The sequence below is a fragment of the Acromyrmex echinatior genome, chromosome 17 (assembly GCF_024713525.1).
Source record: "Acromyrmex echinatior isolate Ae372 chromosome 17, ASM2471352v2, whole genome shotgun sequence".
NCBI classification, from domain to species: domain Eukaryota; kingdom Metazoa; phylum Arthropoda; class Insecta; order Hymenoptera; family Formicidae; genus Acromyrmex; species Acromyrmex echinatior.
Window position 1 is genome coordinate 1,107,915 of NC_141868.1, and position 26,117 is coordinate 1,134,031.

The 26,117-nt window shown below is 31.5% G+C and overlaps 2 protein-coding genes across 6 annotated transcripts in view; one reads left to right on the forward strand and one right to left on the reverse strand.

Annotated features, from left to right (window-relative positions):
• The window catches only part of LOC105152082 (uncharacterized), a 124,040-nt gene that overhangs the window by 19,018 nt on the left and 78,905 nt on the right, over positions 1-26,117 (reverse strand). For all 5 annotated transcript variants that reach the window (XM_011066147.2, XM_011066144.2, XM_087415227.1 and 2 more), the window contains exon 4: positions 22,092-22,216. In XM_011066147.2, coding sequence (XP_011064449.1) covers positions 22,092-22,216 — 125 coding nt within the window. The remainder of the gene's footprint in view (positions 1-22,091; positions 22,217-26,117) is intronic.
• LOC105152084 (Phospholipase A2) lies at positions 10,330-13,238 on the forward strand. Its single transcript, XM_011066150.2, has 4 exons — positions 10,330-10,653; positions 11,529-11,688; positions 11,753-11,896; positions 12,727-13,238. Exons 1-4 carry the CDS (start codon positions 10,497-10,499, stop codon positions 12,989-12,991), a joined length of 726 nt encoding a protein of 241 aa, XP_011064452.2. The 5' UTR covers positions 10,330-10,496; the 3' UTR covers positions 12,992-13,238.

The window sequence follows — 26,117 nt, forward strand, 5'->3', positions numbered from 1 at the left end:
ATACGTTATATATATGTATGTATGTATATATATATATATATATATATAATACTATATATGATATGTATACTATTGTTTTTTTTAATATCAGGATTGGATAAGTTTATCCAATCCGTTTTAACTAAGTTACATTAAAATTATTGATTTATAAAATTAGCTTAAAATTTATTGAAATTAATTTATTAAAAGTACATGAACAAAAATTAACTTACAATTAATTAACAATTAATATTAAATTTTGATAGTTAATATTAAATTAATTGAAATTGAATTAAAAGTTAATTTTGGAAAGCATTATTTATATTAAGTATAAATTATCTTAATTTAAAATTAGATTATTTTAAATGATGAAACAGTTACAACATAAATTATCAAGTAAATTTAGTAGATTAAATTTACATAAAATAACAAAGAAATATTATTTTCATAATCAAAAAGTATTTTATATGAAAATATATTTTCTCTTTTACAATTATGTTCAATTCATTACAGATTTCTGCATATAAAAGTTATCACAAAAATTTAAAAGACACAGTGACCTTTTGAAAGTAAAGATTTTATGTTTTAAAACTCTTTCCCTAAGTTAAAATTTCGTTCGTATTTTTAATAAAGTTACTGTTTAAATTTTAAAGTAACACTACAAACTTTGGTCTCTACCCAATATAGCTCATGCATTAATATATCATTAATATACGTATATGCATTATACCATGTTAATGTAAGATTAATTCTATCTGATATTTAATAGCATTCTCAATATCGCGAAACAATTTCGGCTTGTTGACTTTGATGTTTGAAGATTGTTTCAAAACACTAAATGTGTACTTAGATCATGAGATAACAATGCAAATTATGCATTATTAAACTGTAGCAGTAATGTAACACCAAAATTTGTTTAGCAGAACAATGGATGTTATTGTGGTAAAGGAGCGCATGCAGTTGCGGTTGTTTGGGGTGTCCTTCTGACAATTAAGCGCGGCAACCTGCATGCGTTAGTTCGCGATATATTCTGTGTTTGTCTGGGACTTGTCGTGTGCACGATGCACGCGTGTATTTCCCAATTGCCCCGAGGAGACCGCAGGCGATCGGCGTAAGTACGTAAACTCATTTACGCCTCATTAATTTGCTCCATCTCATTTACGCTTTCCATCCTCCTTTCTTACTTGCATTCCCGTTAATCATTATGCAAACTTTCGAATCGACGCCACGCCTGCTGATTCCGTGGTCTATTCGATTTATTTTGATCCCTGCGAAAAAAGATCTGCTGCGAATTGTTTGAAAGAAACCGTTCCGTTCCGACCAGACAGAATATACTTTAATTTATTAAGATAATTAAAAATCTTTATATAAACATAGAATTCGTAGTTATAAATAATTTAAACATAAAAGTTTTTCTTAAAACAATTTATTAAAAATTTTTATTTAAACTTTATTTAGTTTTTCCGACTCAAAAAAAATTTCTCGCTACGGAATTTTTAAATTTATTCAAAATATTTCATATCTTTATTTTTGCGCTTGAAAATGACGGACATTTTTACACAGAAGATAATTAAGTTAAAATTTCTAGTCTAATTTCGAATTTATTTAGGCAACGTCTTACATTTTTCAAGCTGATTAAAATGGAAAGTAGCCTGCAATGAGATTTTAATTGAAGATTATGCGACAATAACGTTTAATCTTTATCCAGTTGGAGTTGAAATCATATTTTATTTTGCGAGGAATTACGCTGTTATTGAAGCAAACGGAAAGCCGTATCTCATACCGCGGGCCGTTTAATTTAATTATGGTCATTACCAACCGGAGCTACCAACTTTGCGCGAGTTATTATAGACTAACGTAACTTGCATTGTAAATTATTAACGGTTCTCCGGGCATAGCTGGATCGCCAATATGGTGGCTTAGAATAATTTAGCGCTCGATAACGACGGGGTTGGCCCCGTGGCATTCCTCGGATAAAGGTGCTCTATTAAGGGTGACGCAATTTAAATAAGTTCGAAAGAGACGCAGGCTATAAGATTCTATCCGAAGACTAAGAAGGAAAGGGGCAGGCGATGGCTTTCCGACAGACGTGGGTTTATTCAAATTGAATGCGACAGAGGCAGAATGCCTGGCGTGCCCGCGGGTTGTCAACTTTCCATTTTAAGTTTACTGACGTATTGAGTCGAAGTTCGCAGCCGCGGTACTTCCGGAACTAGTCTGTCGTTCCCGGGAGAGAAAGACAGGCCCGTTGCGACAGGTAAAATATTGTTTCGTTACCCGATGCCACATTGATTCTAGATATTGCAGTGATGTGCCTGGACGACTTGAAAACATAAATAACAATGCCATGAAAGTAGATCAGTGAATAAAAAAAAAAATAAAAAAAAATATTAATGAAGCTATCGTTTATTTAAACCATTCCCTTCTCAAGTTTCATTTACAGTTGATCGATCACTAATAATTTAATAAAGTGATGTTTTTCATGAATATACATTATTTATTTAAAGATTAGTTGAGAATTTACTATTTGAATATATAAACATTGATTTCGAATATGTACATATCCAAGATATATGTAAGTTTTTAAGAAATTTTTATTAAAAACTCAATCAAGGTTGGAACCTTCCTATAGGTGTTCAAAGAAAAACATTATAGTAGCAAGTATAAAGATGACGAGTTTTATATTTATAATTAATTTAATATACATTTAATATACATAATTAAGTAAACTATTATATAAAACAATAATATGATATAGGTAATTCAGCTATGTATATTAATTCTATGTATTTAATTACATGCATTTCGAATATACAAACATTGATTTTGAAATCAAATGTTTGTTTATTCGAGATGCATACATTAATATATCCAGAATTTCAAGCTAAGGAAGGGAGGGGGAGGGCGGCAAAAATTTATTTTTACATGAAATTTATTAAAATATTTATATATCGAACCTAGTTTTTGAGGATTCTCAGCAAATTTTTTTATAAATAATATATGAGCAAATTGGGCAAGGACCATTTAATTTTTTGATATAAAAAAGATTTTTATTTAATTGTTTCTTTTCATCAAAATTTAAGGCGGGAGAGAGGGGAGGGTCCTTCTCTTCTCTACTTACATTTGCCCATGAATTTACGTAAATTTATAAACTTTTAAGAAATTTTCATCAAAGTTTCTTAATCTTGATAAAACTTTGCACTCAAAGAAAGATATTGTGATAGCAATTATAAAGGCGACTATAATGGAAACCATTTTGAATAAACTATTTTGTATTTTTTTTTTGTAATTATAAATTATTTTATAGTTGCAAAATAACTAAAAGTAGGTTATTCAAAATAATATATGTATACAAAGTGATATATAGACATATAACACATTAATTTAATAAAAAAATTATATTGTTGTTATTTTCATATATTAGTTGTCACTATGTCTTTTCCTCTGAATGTAATTGTGCGTTTTATTAAAGTTAAAAAGTATTTGACATTTTTTATCATATAGCTTAATTTTTTCATATAAAATTAAAAGTAGCTATAAAATGATAGGGGGATTAAAAAATGCTACAGTACATCTATCAGCATTTATAAACAATTTAAAAATAAAAAATCATTAATTCTATTCTACCCTTAATTTTAAATCTCGAACTTTCCATCACGTCAAAATGATTATGAACAGGCTTTTTCACGACACAATACAGCTGAGAAATTTAGTCGAGCGGCTCTGACAGTTTTCCCTCGCGGCCTTTATAATAAAGCTTAATCTCCGCTCTACACTACGGCATTTTAATGAACATGCCGCCTCAAAGCGTTTATGGGATATATGGAAATTTTTTAAATTTGCTTGTTTGGCGTACGGCGTCGCGCTGCGATTTTTGCCCCGCGAGGTGCAGATTAACATTTATTAAAAACATAAATTATGCACATTAACGAAGCTTGGAAAACTAACAATCCTTTCCAAGCTTTTAACTGCTCTAAAGAAAGATGCGAATGAAAAAATTTTTATTATCTCTTTAAAAGCTTTTGTAATTTTTTACACGCGGCACGCCTGTTTCTTTTTCTTTTTAAGAATCTTTTAAGCATTTTTTGATGTTCCTCCAAAGCAGAAGAGTGTAGAACTATAAAGTAGCATGGAGTTTGTGAGCATATCGGCGAGTAGAATTATTATTATAATCGAATGCGCGGATTCCCGCGACGACTTTTAATGGAGTCACGCGTTGTCGTTTGAAACTTTGAGTGCCTCTTACGAGGTCTTTCTTGCAGATTGCGACATGACGAGAATAACGAGAATTACGAAGTAATCTACGAAGAAGGGTCAACGACACAGTTGAGATTCTTCTTGCGAAGTCACGAAGTCACAGCTAACGATAACTCGGATATGTTTTCGCTCGTACAATTTTAAAAATAAAAAAGTAAATTTTTTTATCTTGTCGGAACACTCTTCTCGATAGCTTTTCAGGTTTTAAAGTAAAAAGAGTGAAAATGAGCGAATTAATTTACTGGGATAAATTAAACAGCGAAACTCTAATTATTTCTTTTATCTTAATTTTACGGTCTTTAATTTTACTTAAAAAATTTTACTTAAAACTGAAAATAACAAAAAGTATTTAATATTGGTTATTAAAATACGTAATTAATGTCTAAATAATATTTAGAAAATTGCTATTCGAGTAGTTTTTAGTAAGCGTACTTTTTCTCAGATTCCTTCTCAGCTTTCTATTACAAGTAAAGCAATGAATCAATCAGGCTGAGGTTGTGGATTCCGAGGAAATTCCTCGCCGGAATTTCGGAAGCTGTGCGACGTAAACCCTCGAAAATCCGTTTGAGGTCGGGACTAGGGGTCCAGCAAAGCTCAATATAAATCAGAGCCCGACGAAGCGTTGGCCGTTGTGGCTCCCGTCTTCCATCGGTATCTTTCGTGTCCATCTCTTTCTTCCATCTCCCGCTCCTCCCGTTTCCCGGACATGTAATTACGGGCGTTAGGTGAAGAACTTACGAGCCCAGGCTCTTCCGCCCTCGTGACTGCCAGATCCGCACATCCTCGCAAAAAGAGCACGCGCAATGAAGGAGAAATGTTTAAGGTCCGAAAAGCTTCCCGGTTCTTAAAGCAGGATTCTTTTTACGGGTGATTACCCGTAAAAGCCTAGGATGGATAAACGGCGGAACGGTAATCACTTTTCAAACATTCAATCGCGAAGATAAAGGAGATGGAACGCTAAGAATTGACGTATTGAGGACTTTTGCTGCTGCAATTTGGAATATTTAACTTCTTGAAAAGAAGGATTTTGCTGATATCTAAATATTTAGGTAGATACAGATCTGAAAATAATTTTGACGGACTATAAATAATTACAATAGAAATTTCAAACATGCAACCAAATTCTTTTTCCAATATGATGCTCAATGCTGTAAAAAGTATTGACGTTCTAATAACCAGTTCAAGAGTGTTCTACATAGTTATTTTGATGAACCTACAAAATTATTTCAAATCTGTGTTTATTTAAAGTTTTAGATAATTCAGCAAAATCCTTTCCGTTTAATTATAAATTATACCAAAGATTTTGCATATTTACAATTTGCAAATACACGAATATACGTAAGTAAAATTTTCGTAATTCTATTTAGACGTTATTTCTATTATAAAGAATAGAGATAAAAAATAATTTCTATTTTAAAGAATAGATATAAAAAAAATATAGAAGATAGAAAACGCTTTTCATTTTAGTATCACGTATATATTTTCACTTCAATTTTGATCCTCTTACATTTTTCTATTTGCACTTTTTCCCACGTTTGCACTTTTTCTGTATAGAATTTAAAAACGTTGTAAGTTACACCGGCCGTCGGTTCACAGTCGAAATAATTTTTCAAGCACGCTCTCGCGTACAACGCGGACTTGATCCGGGGATCGCAGAACACTTCCGTTTAGGGAAACGACGAGTAAACAGGACAAGAATAATCGTCTTTGCTGTAGCACACAAGGGATGGGGAAGACGCGGCAGCTTCTCACCCTTGGCTCGAAACAATCGCAACTATGCCCCAACAATTTATAATTCCACGCTGCCGCTCTTTCACCGTACCCTCGGCACCGGCCGGGATCGCGCGCGAGGCCGCAATGTGTGCAGTATACAGTTAAATGTTATTACTTCAGTTGTTGCAGATAATTTCCCTCGGTTGTCCGCCGAGGCAAATTCCGCTCCACTCGGTTTTCACGAGGGACGTGGTCGTCAGCTAGAGTTCGCATGAAACCTACGGATACAAATAACGCCGTTTTATGCGTCATCAGCAACGCGAACCAAGCAGTTAGCCACCTCCTTACCTCTACTAGGAAGTGAAAGATGATGAAAAAAGAAAATAACAAATTATTATTACTATTGAAAAACGACAGAAAAGGAGTCATTGTTGAAATCATCTTAATAATGTTTTTACGTAGCCTGCTAATATTTTTTATGAAACATTGCAGATCAATAAAAATCTCTGAATTTACTGAACGGAATTGAAAATCGTTTTATAGGATTAAAATAGACGCAAAATTGGAAGGTGCTGTAGTGAACTTTATGCTAAAATCCAGAAAAAAGTTAAAACCTACATTTTTTCACTCGTAGAGCTGTCACTTGACGAAAATGTTTCCTTAATACAAAAGTTTTATAGTTTATATGGACAGTACAGCACCTGGCGTATTACGTGCACAAACAATACCGAGTTTACAGAACTAAGATTGAAAGCTTAAAAAAAAATTTATATTGATCTGCAAATTACGTGTATATGAATACTGAATGAAGATTCAGAATGGTAAACAAAGCAGTAATTGTGTCTAGCAGTAGGTGCTCTTGCAAAAGATGGCGTTACAATATGTTAGATAAGAACAAATGTTTGCGTTTGAGTGAAAGAGAATAATAATGTAAGAAATTAAAAAAAGATGTCACTTTATTATCGACTTTTTTTATTTGGAATTTAAAAAATTTATACTATGTCGATATCAATCAAATTCGATCGTCACTCCTTTAGTAGTGTTTTTATGCAGTCTATTAATATTGTTTTATGTAAAATTTTTGAAATAATTAATCAAAATATGTGCATGTATTTCTATGCAAAAAAATGATGCAAGAAGAAAAGATTAAATATAAAAAGAAATGAAATCAAAATATTATTTCAAGTATATTTAGATTGCTATTAAAGGAAACATGCTAATAACTGAAACTATTTACAGTAATGTTTTCGATCTTGATATGCTTTGAATATGTTGCAAAGCAAAAGAAATATTAGCCTTATATATTTTATCTGCTTATCAAAATTTAGTGATCAAAATAACTCCTTAAAAGTAACGAATTTTTTTTTATTTTTGATATTTTTTAAAAATACGATTGTGCCATTATTAAATAGGAAATAAATCTTTTGTATAAGACATTGTATTATATACTTCATAATTTCGAAGATATTTGCTGAAAATGAGAAAATCCGTTATTTTCGAGAGGTTATTTCGAACCTCAAGATAAGCACATAAAAAAATATGAGTGTAATATTTTTTGATATTTTATAACATATCCAAAACCTATCAAAATCGATAAAAGATAGTTCCGACAATTTTCTTACAAGTAATATGTCGTAAAATGTATTTTGTGAACAATAATTAGTTTTCGACAACGACCGACAATTATCTTAAGATAATATTTGAAGAGGAGCAATTTCCAGCAGCTTAATTACTTAACGCTCGTTTCGCACATAATTTACTTAATGAAGATTCATTACTCATTAATCCTGAAATATTTTTTGTAATTCGATTATCAGGAAAAGATTTATGTCAAAATATATAAAACATATTTGTATATTAATTTTAGATCGATCACTTTCTACAAAATTAAATCATAATCTAAATCCAATAATATATGACTCACTTTCGGAAAGCTTCGCTGAAAATGAGAAAACAAAATTATTGAATTGTTTCACATCTTTTTCAGTGGAAATATCTGGAAACCATGAAAATTTATTTTATATATTTGAGAGAAATATAAAATTGACAATAGTCATCTCCCCTATGAAAATATAAGGGAATTTTATTTAAAAAATTTCTGGTATCTTACGGACAAGCATATTTGGAAACTAACTCCTACACGCGGGACAAATATTGTACTTTTAAAACATATTTTATCTCATGATAAAAGAACGACAAAATTAAAATATATTCAACGTCGTTTAAAACATTTGACTGGGAAAAATCGCAGTGGACGTTTTCCATCAGTCGGTACAGAGCGGAAAGAGATGATCCTTCGCTTTTTAGCTCGCCAACATTTTCATCTTGCCTTTTGCTCTTCGGCAGGCGGAGCTGCGTACATCAGTGACTGCTGGTCTTGCATTCGCTCCTTCGCTCACGACGAACACTACTCGTAATGCGCATCTCGTAATGCTGCATTAACCTAGGCTGGGTAGAGCACGCGCACGCATACCTACGTCAAACCTTTTGTGGTGCAGTACAAACGCAAACCACCTTCCGCGCCCATCGGCGAGGAAACGCAAGCGACTTCCTTCCTCTCTTTCTGCCGCGAGAGTTCTTTTCGTAATCGTTAATCATTCTGCACGCGCAATTTCCGCGCTAGTTAAATTGCTCAATGTCAATTTTTTTTATCGATATTGTTTCCTTCAGTATTATCTCTTTTTAATTATGACAATGCATTGTATTTTATAACGCGATTTGTTAGAGTTTACCATCACATAGAGAACATACAAGTTAATTACTACGCTATTAAGTAATTACTCGCTTGCGATTTTCGAGAGGATTCTTAGGAGGATATCAGGATAGACGGTAGGCAGAAACCTTGAAGAACGAGAGTAGAACGTGAAACGAAAGCGGATGTCGCGGCCGAGAAGAATGAAATCGTTAAAAGGAATGCGCAGTCGAGTGAAAGAGACTTCGAGAGATCGGCAGAGAGGGGTCGATCTCGGCCAGTTGAAATAATGTAGAGAAAGCTCTAAAAAGCTTCGCCAGAAATCCAAGAAGACGTCCGCCATCTCATTTTATTTCAATTCTCTTAACTTTCGGGGGGAGAAAATTTCCTGTGATATATTTTCTTCTTGTCTTCAGTCTTAACAATGTTACTTTTATAAATTCATTAATTACATTTACGGCTACTTTAGATTCGGGTAATCTCTTTTTGGGAAACTCGAATCAGACTATCATTTTTAACATTTAGTATTAAATACGTCGGAAATTATATTTGACAATTCTGTTTTATAAAAATAAAATTCAGAAAAAACTATTAGAAAATTCCAAAACCAATTAAATTAAATATAAGTAGAGTCTTGCATAAGAGAGTTCAGAATCAATTGTCTCTGAAATAAAAAATATTCTTGTATTATATAAATAAAGAATTAGTACATAACATAATATGATGTTATTATTACATAATAAAAAAAATAATAAATTTTTAGACAATGTTATAATTTTTGGGAAGACAATGTTATAAACAAAAGATTTCTTCAAAATTATAAAAAAAGATGATTTATAACATTTAGTAATAAAAAATCGTACTATTTATCACATTTTGATTTGATGTTTATGTTTTGGTTGAGAAATCTTCCCGTTGTAAACGTCTGAGATGTTATGCATCAAGAGATTAAATCGCGATTTAAATTTACACAGTGATATCGTTCAATGACAACAATTTTGAGTTTAAGGCCTTGATTTGTGTCTTACGACGATTATTCCTTGTCCTTTCTAAAAATATTGCCTATCTGTAATTCCACCTTTCAGGAATCTGTTTCTCTTTGGCATACACGTACGTTGTTTTTATTTCCAGTTTAGATGTCATGTCTTGAATAAAGAAGAGAGGATTCAGGGCGAACCGAAACTCGTTGATCTGCTGACTTGACAGTCTTACTAAAACACTCGGTAAAACCGCACTCGCAGGCTTTGATTGATTATTTTCTTCTTGTTTAATTATTAATAAATGAAATTCACTAAAAGTTATTAGAATTATTAATGGAGTAAAAATTAAATTAAATTTTTTATTTTAACTTTTAATTCATAATTTATAACATAACGCAATTTGACAATAGCATATTATAAATATAGAAATTTATAAATGCGATATTTTACATGAATAATTTAATACAAATAAAAGTATAAAATTACTTTACGCGTTACTATATAATGTAATTATTACTAAACGTAATGCTAATCGTTATGCGTTGAAAAGTGAGTGTGTTTAAAGTTTGGTTAATTTAGATATTAAATTCGTATCGCGAGGAAGCTGGTGGTGAGGAAACGCACATGCAGGAAATGTGCGGTGCACAAGTCTCACACGTATACGCTAATACATATAAATGTCGTAATACGTATTTTTAGCGGGTCAACAGTTTCGTTTTGTCGCGTGATGATAACAAGCGCAATTCCGGTATAAGTCAATCACAGAACGCGTTACGAAAATCTCTTCCGTATATTACATTTACTATAGAACTGAACGTTTGAAGTTTAATTTGCAATTCCCGTCGTTGTTAATAAATTATATTAATTAGCATGAAATGAGGGGGATTTACGTAATTAGTTTGATCTCATTTTACATGCTCGCGCTATTCGCTAATAATAACGGTGTAACGGAAGGTCACAGTGTGAAAGATTATTTACGAGGTTTATACGCATTAAAACAAGTCACAAATCTTCGACATGGAATTCTTCCAGGTAATTTTTTTTATGTACTTATTAGTTTTAATTGTTCTAAGAATATTAATTTTTTTAACATTTATAATAAATACTTAATTGTTTATATTTCTTTTTATTTACTTAAACGGCAAGCAAATGTATAATTTTTATTTTACTGTGTAAAAGTAGCTAAATACTTAAAAAATAATATAGTACTTTTTTATCTTTGTTAAAATTTAATACATTAAAACATTATATTTAACTTAACAAATCTAACAAAATCTAAATTACAAGGCATTATTGCTTTAATATTTATTATATTTTTATTTTATATTTCATAAATAATTTTTTAACGACTATTTTTATTTTATGGGAAATGTTCAAACAGTTTGTTAAGCTAAATGTAAAAAAAATATCTATTTATTTTAATAAAATATTTACAAAGTACGAATATTCACGATTTTAAATTATTTTAAATTTGATTTTTTGGAACATTTTGATCTTTATATAATAGGAATAATCAACATTTTAGTACAAAATTATCATTTAAATTCCATTTTTAAAAATATTTTATAATATATATTTTATAATATTTTATAAAATATTTTATAAAAGCCTTGCAATATAAACGAGAATTAATTGAAAATAAAAAAAAAGGATATAAATAAAAAGAAAAGGATATAAACAAAGTAAATAAACACGAATTAATGATCCAATCGTGTATATTAAAGGTTAGTTTGTATACAATTAAATTAATTGATACATTACAAAAATGAAACTTGTAATTTATATTTTACTTGTACTATATAAAAATATTTTTTTGACAACTAATTATAAATTATTAATTATTTATTAAATTATTATTTCTTTATTTGTTGTCATAAATTATACGCCTTTTTGTTCACAATCTTTAGGCACTCTTTGGTGTGGCCGAGGAAATATCGCTCGCAAGGATTCTGATCTGGGCATGTACACAGAAATGGATGACTGTTGTCGAACTCATGATAGTTGTGAAGACTACATAAGACCAAAAAGTACAAGATATAGACTGCATAACAAATACATTTGTAGAAGGTAGGAAGGTACAATACAATTATGTTAAGCGCACGAGTGAATTTTCCTTTTCGACTTTTTGCAGCTCATTGTGCGAGTGCGAGTTGCAATTTCACAACTGTTTGACGCAAATACGCGGCCTTTATCCATACGCCGTGAGAAGAATATATTTCAGTACATGCAAGCAGTGCTTTCGTACCTTTTACGATCCCCAGAAGTGTATAAATGAGTAAGTACAATGAAATAAGTTTTTTTATATTATTGTTTTTATCATTTGCTATTTAACATAATTTTTTAGCAAATTTATATTTGAATAAATATTAAAATATTTATAATTAATGATACGTTCTTTTTATCAATTCTGCTAATCAACAAAATTTCAGTAATATCGATAAAACATATATTTTATGATTTCTTATTAATTCTATTTTTTATATCTGATATTCAAAAAGTCGTAGCAAGTCATTTTTATGTAATAAAAATAATTTGAAAATTTAAATGTGGGAAGTCCTTCCCATAGATCTATGACAACAAGTAAACTTTTTTATTTATTTTGAAATTAGGAAATTAAATTACAAAGTAGATCGCTTATAACTTTGAAAAAAGCTTAAACTTACTTTAGTTGTCAAATTGAAAATCGAAATAAAAGTTAAGCTGCTCATATGTGCTGTATATATTGTTATGTATAAAAAATAAAGTAGATATTTATAATAAGAATGACATCTTGATAAATATTTCAATAACAAAAAATACGTGCTACAGAATTTTTATTAATATTTTTGTATTCAGTGAATAAAATCGAGATCTTATTTATATACGTTTACGTAAAACATTTTTATTTGTTGATTAATGTTATCGGATCAACATGACCATAATATTGATAATTTTGCATATTTTTCGCTATACTCGCTTTATTAAAATTCCATTTGACAAAACACATTATATTCATGTAATTGTTATCGATTAATTTATGTTAAGTTATAATTGAATTGAAATTGTTTGTTATACGCCGAGATTGGTTTCCCATCAATCATTAATTAATTGTATCATTGATCATAGGGGTCTTGATATAATCGAAGAGATGGACCGTAAGGGTCGCCGTGTTTTCTGCGCAAAGTTTGAGCGAAATCCAAAATGGGGCCATCGACACAACATTACTATGTCAAAATTGATTCCTGCCACCGAACTTTCAACCTGGAATAATGATGAATCTATACAAATCGCTTCACGCTTCTATTCTGGGAAAGATGGAGAATATTCTAACGACGAGGATGACATTAGCTATGATGAAAATTATGCATTAATTGAGGATAATTATAATTAATACATTTTGATGCTAAAGTTCATGCTCAAGTTCAGCACGATCACGTTTCTGTCAAAAATGCAGAAAACAAATAAGTTATAATTTTTAAAAATTATTTTTTTTTCGATCTCTTTAGTTTTAATTATAATAATATACGCCGGATATTAATCCGAAATATAGATTAATCCTCCGCCGGCAATTAGAATTTTTAAACGCATCATCGATATTTTTGTGAATTTTGATAAATAAATTTAATTCTATAAAAAAATATGTAAAATACAATCTGACTTCTGTGATCTAAAAACTCGTTATTAAAGTTTTGATAAGTATATTAGAATTTTTTAACACTTTTGTATAATTAGGAACAATGAAAAATTTGTTTTGTTCTCGAAGACTTTTATTGTCGAATTAGTTCTTTAATATCTTTCATTTCACAAAGTTTATTCTTTAATTAATTTTTGTATAATACACCAGTTGCTGGCTTTAACTGTTTCAGTTAAAAATTTTGAAATTTTCGTGTCTTGAAGACATAAAATAATTATTGGACTAATGCCTATTATAATGCTTTATTATTGATCTCTTAACAATCTGAATTTAACATCCAGAAGCATTAATAATTTATATTATTAATAATGACGTAAAGCTATTAGTTAGACTTTGCTTTATAAAAAAATATATGCATATTTTATGAAAATGCATAAAAATAGTTGAGATGTGTGAATAAACAAGGTAATTTCTTTTTTATTTCAAAAATTTGAATGTTACGATTATCTTAACTTAAAAGTAACAGAGATAAAAGGGCTCGAAGGAATAAGCGCTGTTCAAGGTACGCAAATTTTCAAGAATATCTCTCAATATTCAAATTAAATTTATTGAAGAAACCATAGAACAAAACATAATCGTTAAAATGATAATAAATTATTATGTTAGTTTTCTAACGTTCTTCAGCGAAAAACATACGTGAAAAAAGTTGCCGCTAGAGAATAAAGGATGTCTCGAGACGTCAGGATGAGGTAGTTTCTCAAGAGAACAACCAGCTAGAACGTCCCATGAGAGGATCACGGTGGACGCGGGCTCGAACCGAAAGAACTGCCCAAGGCAGGAAGAGCTCCGTGCGAGACAAGAGAAGAATTCCGGGCGAGAAGACGACCCGAGCGAAATTCGGATTTCGCGCCAAGACGCGGGAAGCTACGTCGTTGCCACGAGCCTACGCGATTCGCAGGGTCGAGTGGCGCTGCTATTGGCCAATCAAGCACCGGGAGGCTTTTCGCTCCCGAAAAGCAGCTCGGCCTGTACATCTTCCCCCCCCCCCCCCCGGGGCCTGCCGAAATCACTTGTGTTGTGGCACGAGTGGAATAGATTGTTTGATGCGAGCATCCGTGCAAGTCCGTTACAGAGCCTTAGAGTGAAGCCGAACCGAAGAGAGCTAATGGAAGAACCGAAAGGGACGAATTGCCGGTGAGACAAGCATAGAAATTCTGTAAGGCCGCCGATCTCCAACAACGTGATCTCGGGCGAATAGCACATGCTGAATTCGAGCTGAAAAGCTGCAGTCCGTACAGGGGGCTATCGCGAATAATTAATCTTTTTGCTATCGCTTGTCGTTCACTCGAATCACATAGATTTTTATATTCAGTTCGTGTAAAGCTTACCACCCTGTCGCCACAGCGAAGTCGTCGCGTCTCGTTAGTGTGATTGTATGTTAACTCGCCATCTTGCATTGTATTAGGTGTTGGAATTAATTCGTAGCGTTTTTAATGAAAGAATGTTATTTATTTCACATGAGCATTAAAAAATACATTAATGAAAGTACTTCCCATCACTTGTAAAACGCTACGAATTAATTCCAACACCTAATACACCGCTATTTGAGTTGCATTTCGTGTAGAGTAGAGAAAATCATTGTACGACGCCTGATGGAAAACCATGTTGCTGTAAACTTTGATTGATAAATTTGGAATAACTCTCACGATAATCACGTTTCTTGTTCACGTTCCTTGTATTATTTTGTGCTACGCGACTCAATTATTGTATATTAACTTTCGAGCTCATATTCGTGCCGAGACGAATTATTCACTACGGTAAATTGCGTACTTGAGTAGATGCTTATAATCGTGTTCCTTATCAATATTAAATGTATAATATGTTTTCCATTCTCTTATTATTAAAGAGAAGTAATTCTTATTTGTTCTCTCGCCTTCCGATTCACTTTCGTTCCGAATCACCCATCCCTGCTGTCCATGCGGGACTCAACAGTCGATTGTCCGTCGCATTAAAGAAATATCGAGAATAATTAATCGAGATTTAGAGAAGTCACAAAGAGCAGCACACTCACTCGTACCTGGCGTCAAATCAAGAGAGAATTCGCGATAATTCAGTAAGTAGCTACTGAGAGAAGCTTCGAGTATCAGAGTAAAATCATTGGCTGTCGAATTGTGATCACAGAAAAGCGACGAAGTCAGCTGTTGTCAAGATTACGGTCACAATGTATATAAAAGAGAAATCGCTTTGTTTATTTACGCACATACATATCTGAACTATTATACTTAAATTTTATAAACCAAAACTCAATTATTTTTTCCAAATAAATTTTTTCTACCATTGAAATATAACTTTTAAGCGCTTCGCATTTAATGGAATAGTACTATAAAAATTTCTGATTCATGCAAATTTCTTCGTTTCTAAACACTAGAGGGAGTAGAAAGGCCTCAGGCTGCCACGTATGCGCAGCACATGTCTAAACGTAGTACAGGTACAATCATGCCCCTCGAGTGCGATTCCAAAGTCCGCTCCGAAATTGCTTCGTCCTGGATACGGCGACTGTATGCCGGAGTGGTACAGAGAAGAGGGGAGGGTGCTTGAAAATCTGCCGAGAATTTTATCGCGTTGTAGACACACGGGCGAATGAACGAAGCTATCTCCATTCTGCGATTTCTCTCACTCTCTCCCACTTCTATTTCTCTCTCTTTCTCTCCATTATCTTTTGCAACTTGGGAGTCATACTATCCATGGTTCCTTCTGCGCCTCTTTCTCACCTCTCGTCTCTCACGCGAAAAGAATGTTCAATTATGCAAAAATACGTGCGAAAGTTTTACCGTAGGCACTCATTCTGCGAAAGGTATTTTGGAATCAATATCATTCGAAGGAGGAAAGCTAATATGAATCAGCGCGTTGTTGACGACTTTCTATTTTTACACTTTTGTTTTTATTACTCATATTATTGTTCGCAGATGTTCTTTTCACATTTGTTAATGAATTAATTAATGAATCATCAATTTGATAATTTTTCAATTTAGGTACTTGATAAGGTATTTATTTCATGTATTATATAATCTATATCACACTTTGTTGTGCTATAATATACGTTTCTATGAACACGTTTTTAATTCTTTTACAAATAATATTTTTGCCAAATTCTCTAAGAAATTTTAATCTTGTTCTCTACAGATCTAATTACCTCATAACTCATTTATTCATTTTTTATTTAATAATAAATTTGATTGAACGCGTTACGCGGACTAATGTATATTAAAACTACTGTACATTAATTTGTGTAAAAGTAAAATGCAAATATTTCGAAATACAAAATACAGATTTTATTTAACAGCGTAATAAAGTGTATTGAGGATTTCATGGTTTAATCCGTTTTTATATTTATATTAAATACATATTTTTATGTCAAGTTGTGTACGACGGCTTTAATATATACTAGTGCGCACTGAATGCATCCAATTCGCTAAAAAACATTTTCCATTTTATCATAAGGATCCATGCAAAATGTAATTTTCTTTATGCACACGTTTATACTGCTGCTAGTTTGTCTGGATGAATTCTAATATTCTTAGTAAACAAGAATCAAACAATGATTGAGAGAACATAATTTTTTTTCTTAAACTCATAAGATAAATTATAATATTATTATTATATATCACAAACATGATATGTATACAAAACAAGAGAGAGAGTAAGAGAGAATAAATTTTTACAACTGTTGCGCTTGATTTACAAGAGTTGTCCTATTTCCATCAAATTGACCTATACAGAGAGAAATCAAGTTTTCCCAAAAATCAATTCTCAATTTTATTCGTGTCAGTTTTATATGCAACATTTTGTGAGATTCTCGCATAGACAAGCTTCTTTTATTAAAGGACTCTTTATCCTTCTTAAGCGCTATTAAAAAAAGCCTTTGGAAATACCGCCACGATACGAAGCTCGCTCGTTTGAAATCTTTTTTAAGTACCTCATATTACAAAGTTCTCTTGAAGAAAATAGCAATTACTAAATGTAAAAAATGTATAATAAATTCTCTCCATCTCTCTTTTTTGCTCTTTTTTTCTCTTTATTTCTCGTAATCTACGGATGGAACGGAAAACATGAAAGCATCTAATATTTTGAATGATTTTCACTGCAATTTGAACAGAATTTCTAATTGGACTTTTATAAACATGAATTTGAAATGCTGACAGAATTTTAATTGAAGCCTTTCGAGGTTTTTTCTTCAAGTCTTTTAATTTCTATCAAAGAAAGCACACACTAATATTACATCGAGATCTTATTTGTAGAGACCCGATAAATTATGATATAATTAGCATAGATAATAATCTCTCGTAAAAAAACAAATAAGAGATACAAAATAAATTGCTATTATTAATTGGCCAAAGCAAGGTAAATCCCATTTTTTAAATAAGAATATCATATTTAATGTATACGATATTTGTTCAATATCAAATCTAACAAACAAAATATTGGTAACGAATTTATTCCATAATAAAGTTAATAACGTTAAATATTTCTGTTATAATTGATTTTCAATACTTATGTATTTTTGGGGCGTACAAAGTGTTCTGCTATGCAAACAACTGTGTTGTCATTCGCAATTCGACGAGGCTTGAGGCGGTAGGCAGCGGCATGAATCACTCCTTGTCGTCACATTATTATTTCACAAAATAATGCGATCGTTTCTCTGAATAATTAATATTGCACAATAATATGTATAGCGAGATATCTCAATGCAATAGTCGTTCGTCAAACAAAAATTTGATATTTTCGGAACTACTGCATACAATATATGTACCAATATGATACTTTTATAGGAATTTTGAGTAAGAAAATATTCCAATATTGAGAGAAACAAGTAGCTAACAAGTGCAATTATCATAATTTAACTTACAGTAATTTTTAGTTGATACTGCTTGAATATTTTTTTAAACATATATTTTTTAGTTATAACACTATTACCACATAGTGTATAGAAGTGAATTTAAAAAAACTGATATATCCATATAAAATTGCGATAGTATTTACTGAATAAAAATGTTTATTTTATTTACCATTTATATTTTAATTTATATTTTTGATGTTTTATTATATTATGGTGAATATTTAAATAATACATCTCAACAAAGCTCTTCAAATATTTTTTTTCCCGACATAATAATAACATATCATAATCGACATACGCATCTAACAAACGAGTTATCTATCGGTATGATAACAATTAACTGCCAATAGAAGGAGCATTTTTTGCTACCGATTTCCAGTTGAACGCAATTAGAATAATAAGTTAACCAAAATATAACATATTGATTAGATAGAAGTTACATAAGATAAATGTATAATACTTTTACCCACGTACTTGTACGGTCGAAAATGCACATGTAATCGGAAATGGAAATGGAAAACGCTATCTATAAAATCGGGATTTAAATTTCTCAGACATCATGTAATAACAAGTTAGCGATCTTGAGAACCAATAAGACTCGTCATAGATTACATGTCGCATCCACGATTGTAACTCGGTGCACTTGGCAGCGCCAGCGTAACGGGGATTTGCATAAGCGCGTTTGCGTAAGAGATTATTTTAAAGCACTTGGAATAATTCTCCTGCTCCACGTCATATCAGAAATGATTCCGACAGAGAACTATGACAAATTGATATACTTTGTTTACGTTTAACACGTAACAGATTTCACGCGAAACTTCACACTTATTTTTCTTAAACAACAGTTTTTTATGTTTCTTAATTTTTTAATTCCATTTAATCTCCAAAATACGCCATTAACCTTAAACAAGTGCATATTTGTAGCACGTTCACTTTAAAATTAAAATTGAGATAAATTTGGAAATTAATTTTGAATTTTGCAGATTAATTAATTTAAGTTTTAAAGAACAGACATGTATACGTATATATTATACCATAGCATTGAAATGTATAATAGTATTGAGTTAACTAATTCCTTGGTTTTTTTACTTATAATGAAAGACGATACTTACAATAAAAAAATTTTTATAAAAGACAATAGTTTCAGTAAAAAATGGCGATCCATTATTTGCTTATTATCTTTTGGACCGCATCTGAAATGTTACCTGTCAATAATAATATGCGGTTCCAAAATTTGGATTAATGTTTAGAGCTATTCAAAATATCTAAAATCATCTATCAATAAAAATCACAAGGAATTATTGGAAAAATTAATAAAAGACATTGTTTTTGAAAAATGTTTAAGGGGATTAAAGTGCTGTAGGCGTTTTGGATGTACAATTAATGACATGTTTGGCATGAAAAAAAGAGTTGCAAGAAAATATTTACAATATTTTGAAATAATGTTTTCGCGTTCGGTTTCCTGGAGGGAAGAAAGTGATATAGTCCACGTGACGCCACTTTAGTCTCATATATGCAACGTTATTCTTTATCGACGCCAACGACACAAAACCACAAAAACACAGGCGGTTTTTATTAAAATGTTGAACCCTCCTGCTATCTCTCCTCTTTCTCGCCGTAGAAGAAATCAATTTGAACTCTATGACGATATCATCGTCTATTCGATTCCCGTGTCATTCTTGCCCGAATTTCGATTTCGTTTGAATCATGCGCGTGATATCGATTCACCTGCCGGATGAGAAAAAGGAAAAAGGAAAAGGTAAAATATACAGGGTGAGAGGAGAGAATCGTGGCGACGTTCTGAAAGGATTGGAAATGGGAAGGTGTCGCGTTTCTTGGCGTTTAGATCGTTGCGCATCCCGATTTCAGCCGTAATCCGCAGGATTCCTATAACTACAAAGGCAGATAGATCATTTCCACCCCTTTTGCAGCACGAACGTGTGCATCTCACTGTGAATAGAGACATCACCCTCGAGAATTGAGTTATCGAGAAAGTAAAGGCAAATCGCGTGTTATTCAATGCGTTCCTACATAATGGATCGTTATTACAAGACCGATAGAAATGTTTAACATTTAAAACTGAATGTAAATGATGAGAAGACAAATAAACTAAAACAAGTCACGTAATCAAATTAACAAAATGAAATTTATTATAGAAGATAAGGTAATATCATATAGTGCAGACATAATGTTAATTTCTTGTCTTAATATCTCTGTTATTAAGTGGCGAATTCTAATGATTACTTATGGAATTATTTGCTTAATAACTCGACCACACCGTGACGCTAATATGCCAATAAACAATAGTCAGCATTTATTATAATGCATTTTTTTTTAAATATTTTGAAATCTTGTTAAGGTACGCTTTAACATTTAATTACACATACTTCCTCATTTTTTTTAAGATTGAATGTATTCACACGAACATTTTTATGTTTGGTTGTGTTCTTTATTATTCGACATTTTATTTAGCTTATATACATTTCGAGTTATGCAAAGTTAAACAATAGTAGAGGATTTTACTCATGTTTGCTAATGTTTATATTTTGTTATATGCTACCCTAAGCGTGCTGATTGTTGATGGAGGTTTTTCATACCAAAATAATTATTTCACAAATCGATTGTAGTGTTAATCTATAGTTTATATTACATGTATATAGACTTAGTACTGAGCAGTCTATATGTATATATGTATATATGGAAGGAGTTATGTGTACATACATTCTACACACACACACACACACACACACACACACACACACACACACACACACACACACATTGCACGCACACAATATTTTGCTCTTCTGTGAATTTTGTAATTTCTTAAATACTGTTTTTAAACAAAAACTTATATTTATTTTAGTGGAAAGCCATATTACCTCTCTTGTTTCTCTTCGAGCCATTATGCAATGTCACATTTTTATAAATAGCGTCCTAAGTAATAAATATTTTATAACTTTAAGTTTAGAATCGATGGAACAACATTTTGATAAATGTAATTGTTAAGTTTTAAATTTAAATATTGATTATTAACAAAGTTATTGTACAAAATGTAAATAGGGTGCCATAATACCACCTTGTCCTCTATAATTTATTTACATTTAATATTTTTTCGATTTCTAAAAATCTAAAAATTTGTTCTTAATTTAAAAATATCTAAAATGTAGCAATTTATTTAAAAATTTTTTTAAAAATTCAAAAATTCTTTAATTGGACAATTTTTCCAGATTTAATTTGAAAACAAAATAATAAAAGATGAGAAAAATGGTATGGAAGAAATATGATACTTTCTTCTCTACTGTTTATTTTAAGAAATAGCTTGTCCTCTGGTCACGGAGTTGATTGATCCTCGGATGTGTATCGAGTACACATCTTCGCCAGTGAGGAACCAACAATGGCCGTTGATCACCTCGAGAATCGCGCGACTCGTATGGCATAAACGGCATGTGGACCTTAGATCACGTAGACTTTAACAATAGCGGATTCCTCGCCACGCAGACAATGCACACTGATCGGGTTGAGTAAGAGTCCACTCGTCTTTGTTTGACTAGTTATACAATGCGAGGGAGCACGAAGAATGATTAATTGTACACTTATGGGTTAATATTTCAATTTAAATTTTAATCATTACTTAATATACTTAAAATTAAATATTAAATGTTTAGTTTATAAGAAGATTTTCAAATAGAGCAAAAAATTAAAAGATTTCATTTGTGAAAAATTTTGTGTTTTAAGTTTTTGTAATTTTGTGTTTTATGAAATAATTCCATGAATTCCATTTTTATCTATTCTTTAATAAAAAAATCATTATAATCATTAATTAATACTTCAATTAAAAATTCTATTAAAACAACAATTGCATGAACAAAGAGAAACTTTTAACATTATATGAAAAAAAAACTCGATGCAGAATTCAAAGAACAATACGTAGTTAGGGAAGTTCGATAACGTATTTACCGCTTAGAAGGAAAAGTCCGCAGGCTACGAGGGTCCTATGATCGGAATAACAATGGCCGATCATAGCTGATACCGTTGCGGCAAGGATCAGGATCGCGGCGACCACTTGGAACGGTGCGGAGATCCTGAAACAAGAAGAGGAAACATGAAGACTCGAATTAGATCGTCATTAAGGATGAGGAAGTGTCTCCGCCATTCATTTATGCATTCGCAACGCTACGCATTTTCAATGTGCTATTTTTAAATGTTTTAGCTTCTATATCGCGTTTCTCGGGGAAGGAAAAAACAGTAATAGCAGCAGCTATTCATCTATTGCAATCCCATTCTTGAAATAGCAATCCCATTCTCGATAGCAATTTATAGCACCCTTTATTAGGGTGCTAAAGTATGACATTTACTATTTTTTGACATTACTATTTTTTTCAAGCGCATCAAGTTATGAATAAAGATTGTAAACGTAAGAATAATCGATCAAAAACATTTTTATTAGCAAACGGGACGATATCTATCATGAATATCGCGATTTATCCGTCGCAATTTCTTCCACTTAAGATTCCGTACACAATGTTGCCTCTTTCCGAGTCATATTTTTAATTTCGGTACGCATTCCGTAAAATGGATTAATATTGATATTCATTAATGTTTCTAAATTAAAAATAGTTAAATAAAAATAAAATTAAAATGTTATTTTAGTTTGAGTTGTGCTGTGTTCATGCTTTATATGTTTTACCGTTTAACAAAGAGAGAAAGAAAGAGAGAGAGAGAGATTTAGAATCTTTATAATTACAAGAATCATTAGGTGTATAATTATAAGAATCATTTAATATAAACAATTAGGATGAACTTCCGAAAACGTTCAACGCCCGATTGCCATAAATTTTGGCAGAAATATTCCAAATGATGTCAAATGAATGCCCTTGAATGGATTTTCATCAATACGAAGATTTAATACCAAAAATGTTTACACAAAGTTATGTATTGCTGGAATGGAGTTTCGTAAATGTTGCTTGCGTGCCAAGAGGCATTCGACTTTCCAAAGCGAGGATGTTTTTAACTTGTGTCAAGACTCAAAACCATAAATCAATATTTTTCTTGTCGGAATACGATATTATAAAACGTGCCTGAATTTGTTCTAAAAAAAATGATATGCAAAAAGATTTATTAATTCATTAAGCTCCAAGAAGAGTAAGACACTACAATTTCTTAATTTATACCTCAATTTAGTATTTGTACTTCAATTTGAGTAATAAATTAATTATTTCGTTTTCGACACATTTTCCTGGTTCTTCAATCAACTCATTACAATTACGTGATAAACGTCGATAGCTACGAAACGCATCCTAAGTTATAAAAAGGATAAGAGACAAGAGTACGTTCAGTTCTAACGAAGAATAGTCGCGTCTATAATTCAAATATATTCCACGAAGAGAAGAAAAAACTCGAGGTGAACCGCGAGAAATATCGAATACGTTTTCTATGCTGAAGACGATGTCTATACTCTACGTTTTATAAAATTCCTGCAATCCTCCGTTCTTAATCCTTTGCTCCACTCACTCCTCGTCCTCGGCGCGGTTGTAGCCTGCGCTTCCGCAGGAACGCAAGTCGTTACATCGCGAGGGATTGTCGTTTTCAAGTGGAGGGCGACCACCGCGGGATGTTTCGAAGCAGCGCTATAATACACACGTATTCGTAGCTATCGGGGTAAATGGGGCATACCGGGAAACGGCGCGCAGCAGCCCGCCTATCGACCTGTTCCGACATTTAAGTCTCGATCTCGCGGCAATTTCATGGCGTGATTCCTGTCGGTTGCTGCGGCTCCTCTTGTTTCCACGCGAGCTCGACTTCAAGCATTCGGATACGATGAGCCGCATTCGCGTGCGTTCACAACCGCGGGAATTATTTAACGAAAAAAAGTTCGGTAAAATCTGTAAATCTGAAAAGAAAATACGGAATTTTGGATAAATATGACAATCAAGATAACTAGAATGGGAAGATGTTGAATAATTGTTATTTTGTAACGAGAAAGTGGATAGAATAAAATTTAAGCACTGGATATATATTGTAGAAGAAACCCGTTATTTTTGTTAACAAATACAAATACAAATATATATATATATAAGCAAACATTTTATTTATCATGTGCTGGCACAAGATTATCTTATCTTCAAATGTTTAACAATTTATATAATTTTTTATCCTAATCGTATTTGAAGAATTTAGATAATCTCGATCATGAAAATTTTCATTTTGAAATTTAATATATTTTTATTTATATGTATATAAGTTTTTATGTTGGATATAATTAATTCTATAATAATTAATTCTTTTAATATAAATTAATAGACAGTATTTTAATAGACAATTATTCTTTGTATCGCATCGCACTGCGCACATAAAATTATAAATGGAATAGTATTCTTGATTTTGCCAAAAATTGTAAATTGTTTAATAGAGTTGGTAAAAAATCATGTTTTAAATATGTTTTAAACATGCTTCTTTTTTATAATGTTTAAAATATGAAGTTAAAAACGTGTTTTAAAAACATAACATTTTGTTCTAAAAAAAAAAATATCTTTTGCCAATCCTGTTATTTAATATTGTTAAAAATGAATTAGTTAAATTAATTAGAATTTTCGATTAGTCGAAACTAAATTATTATAATTAACTTTCCGTAGTTTTGGGTAAATAAATCATTTTGCGCGAAATTGAGAGACCGTTGGACGGCTGCCGGAACAGTTTGACGAAATTACGCTCACTTTTAGCGCTTCTGTAACTCAAGGTTTCGGAGCGTAAAGCTCGAAACTCTCGGCTTGTGCACGCCACAATGCAATCGCGCGTCGTCTCGCAGTTCCGTCGTCGTGTGGTAATACCGTAGAATCGAATTATGCGGCGTTGGTCGCCGCGGGAGATGGGAATTAATAGTTTCGGTCGGCGAGGAGAAAAGCTACGCGTCGACGCGGCGATGAGGGAATAGGGACGCCAGCGTTGTTCGCCGATGGGACCGGGTATGGATATTGGGCAGTGGGCTGGCAGACTTGCCTAGCAATAAATCAGACCCGTCCTGCGGTAATATACTGCTCGGTCAGCCTGTTTAACCGTAATAAAGCGCATTGCTCCCAAAGCGACTGGAAATCAAGAAGTCTCGCAAGACATGATTTTTGGCGTTTCAGTAAACTCCGCGAATCGATCACGACATCGCATTCCAAAATATATTTCACGAATGTAAATTTTGAAAGAATTTTGTTCTATAAGGTTAATCTCCTAAGGGACTGAAACAAAAATAAAAGCTGCAAATGCTTCCAATAAAGATTATATTAAGTGCAAAGATTTTTGGAAGTGTTTGAATTACCAAATAATCCAATTTAAAAAGCAGCATTTAAATGAAAATTGACAAACACAATTGTTTCTATAAAAATATACAAATATATGTATGTATTAGGTGTTGGAATTAATTCGTAGCGTTTTTTAATGAAAGAATGTTATTTATTTCACATGAGCATTAAAAAATACATTAATGAAAGTACTTCCCATCACTTGTAAAACGCTACGAATTAATTCCAACACCTAATATATAAACAGTACAAAACATTTTGTATTTGCGTCGGTCCTTGTGTTAAAAACACGACTTAAAACTTGTGTTAATTTTTTTATATATATCCTAATGTTAATTTAACATGACATGATTATTTAAATATTTTGTTCTAAATTGATATTTAATATTTCTTAGTACAAAAGTATTGTACAATTTATGAATAAGTAAACAAATAATATAAAAAACTAATATCATTACAAATGTTAATTCTAAAATAAATAAATAAAAGGATAATATACGTGTTAATTTAAGATATTATAATGTTAATTATATTTTAAGAAACATACTCCTACTGTTTATATCTAAATTGTTTAGATCAAATTTTACATAATGTTTGTGTTGCATTTTAATGTATTCATCTTTTATAAAATAATTTAATAGAAAGATTCAAGTGAAGCATTTGAGGCATGTAATTAATTATCTTAGAATTTATG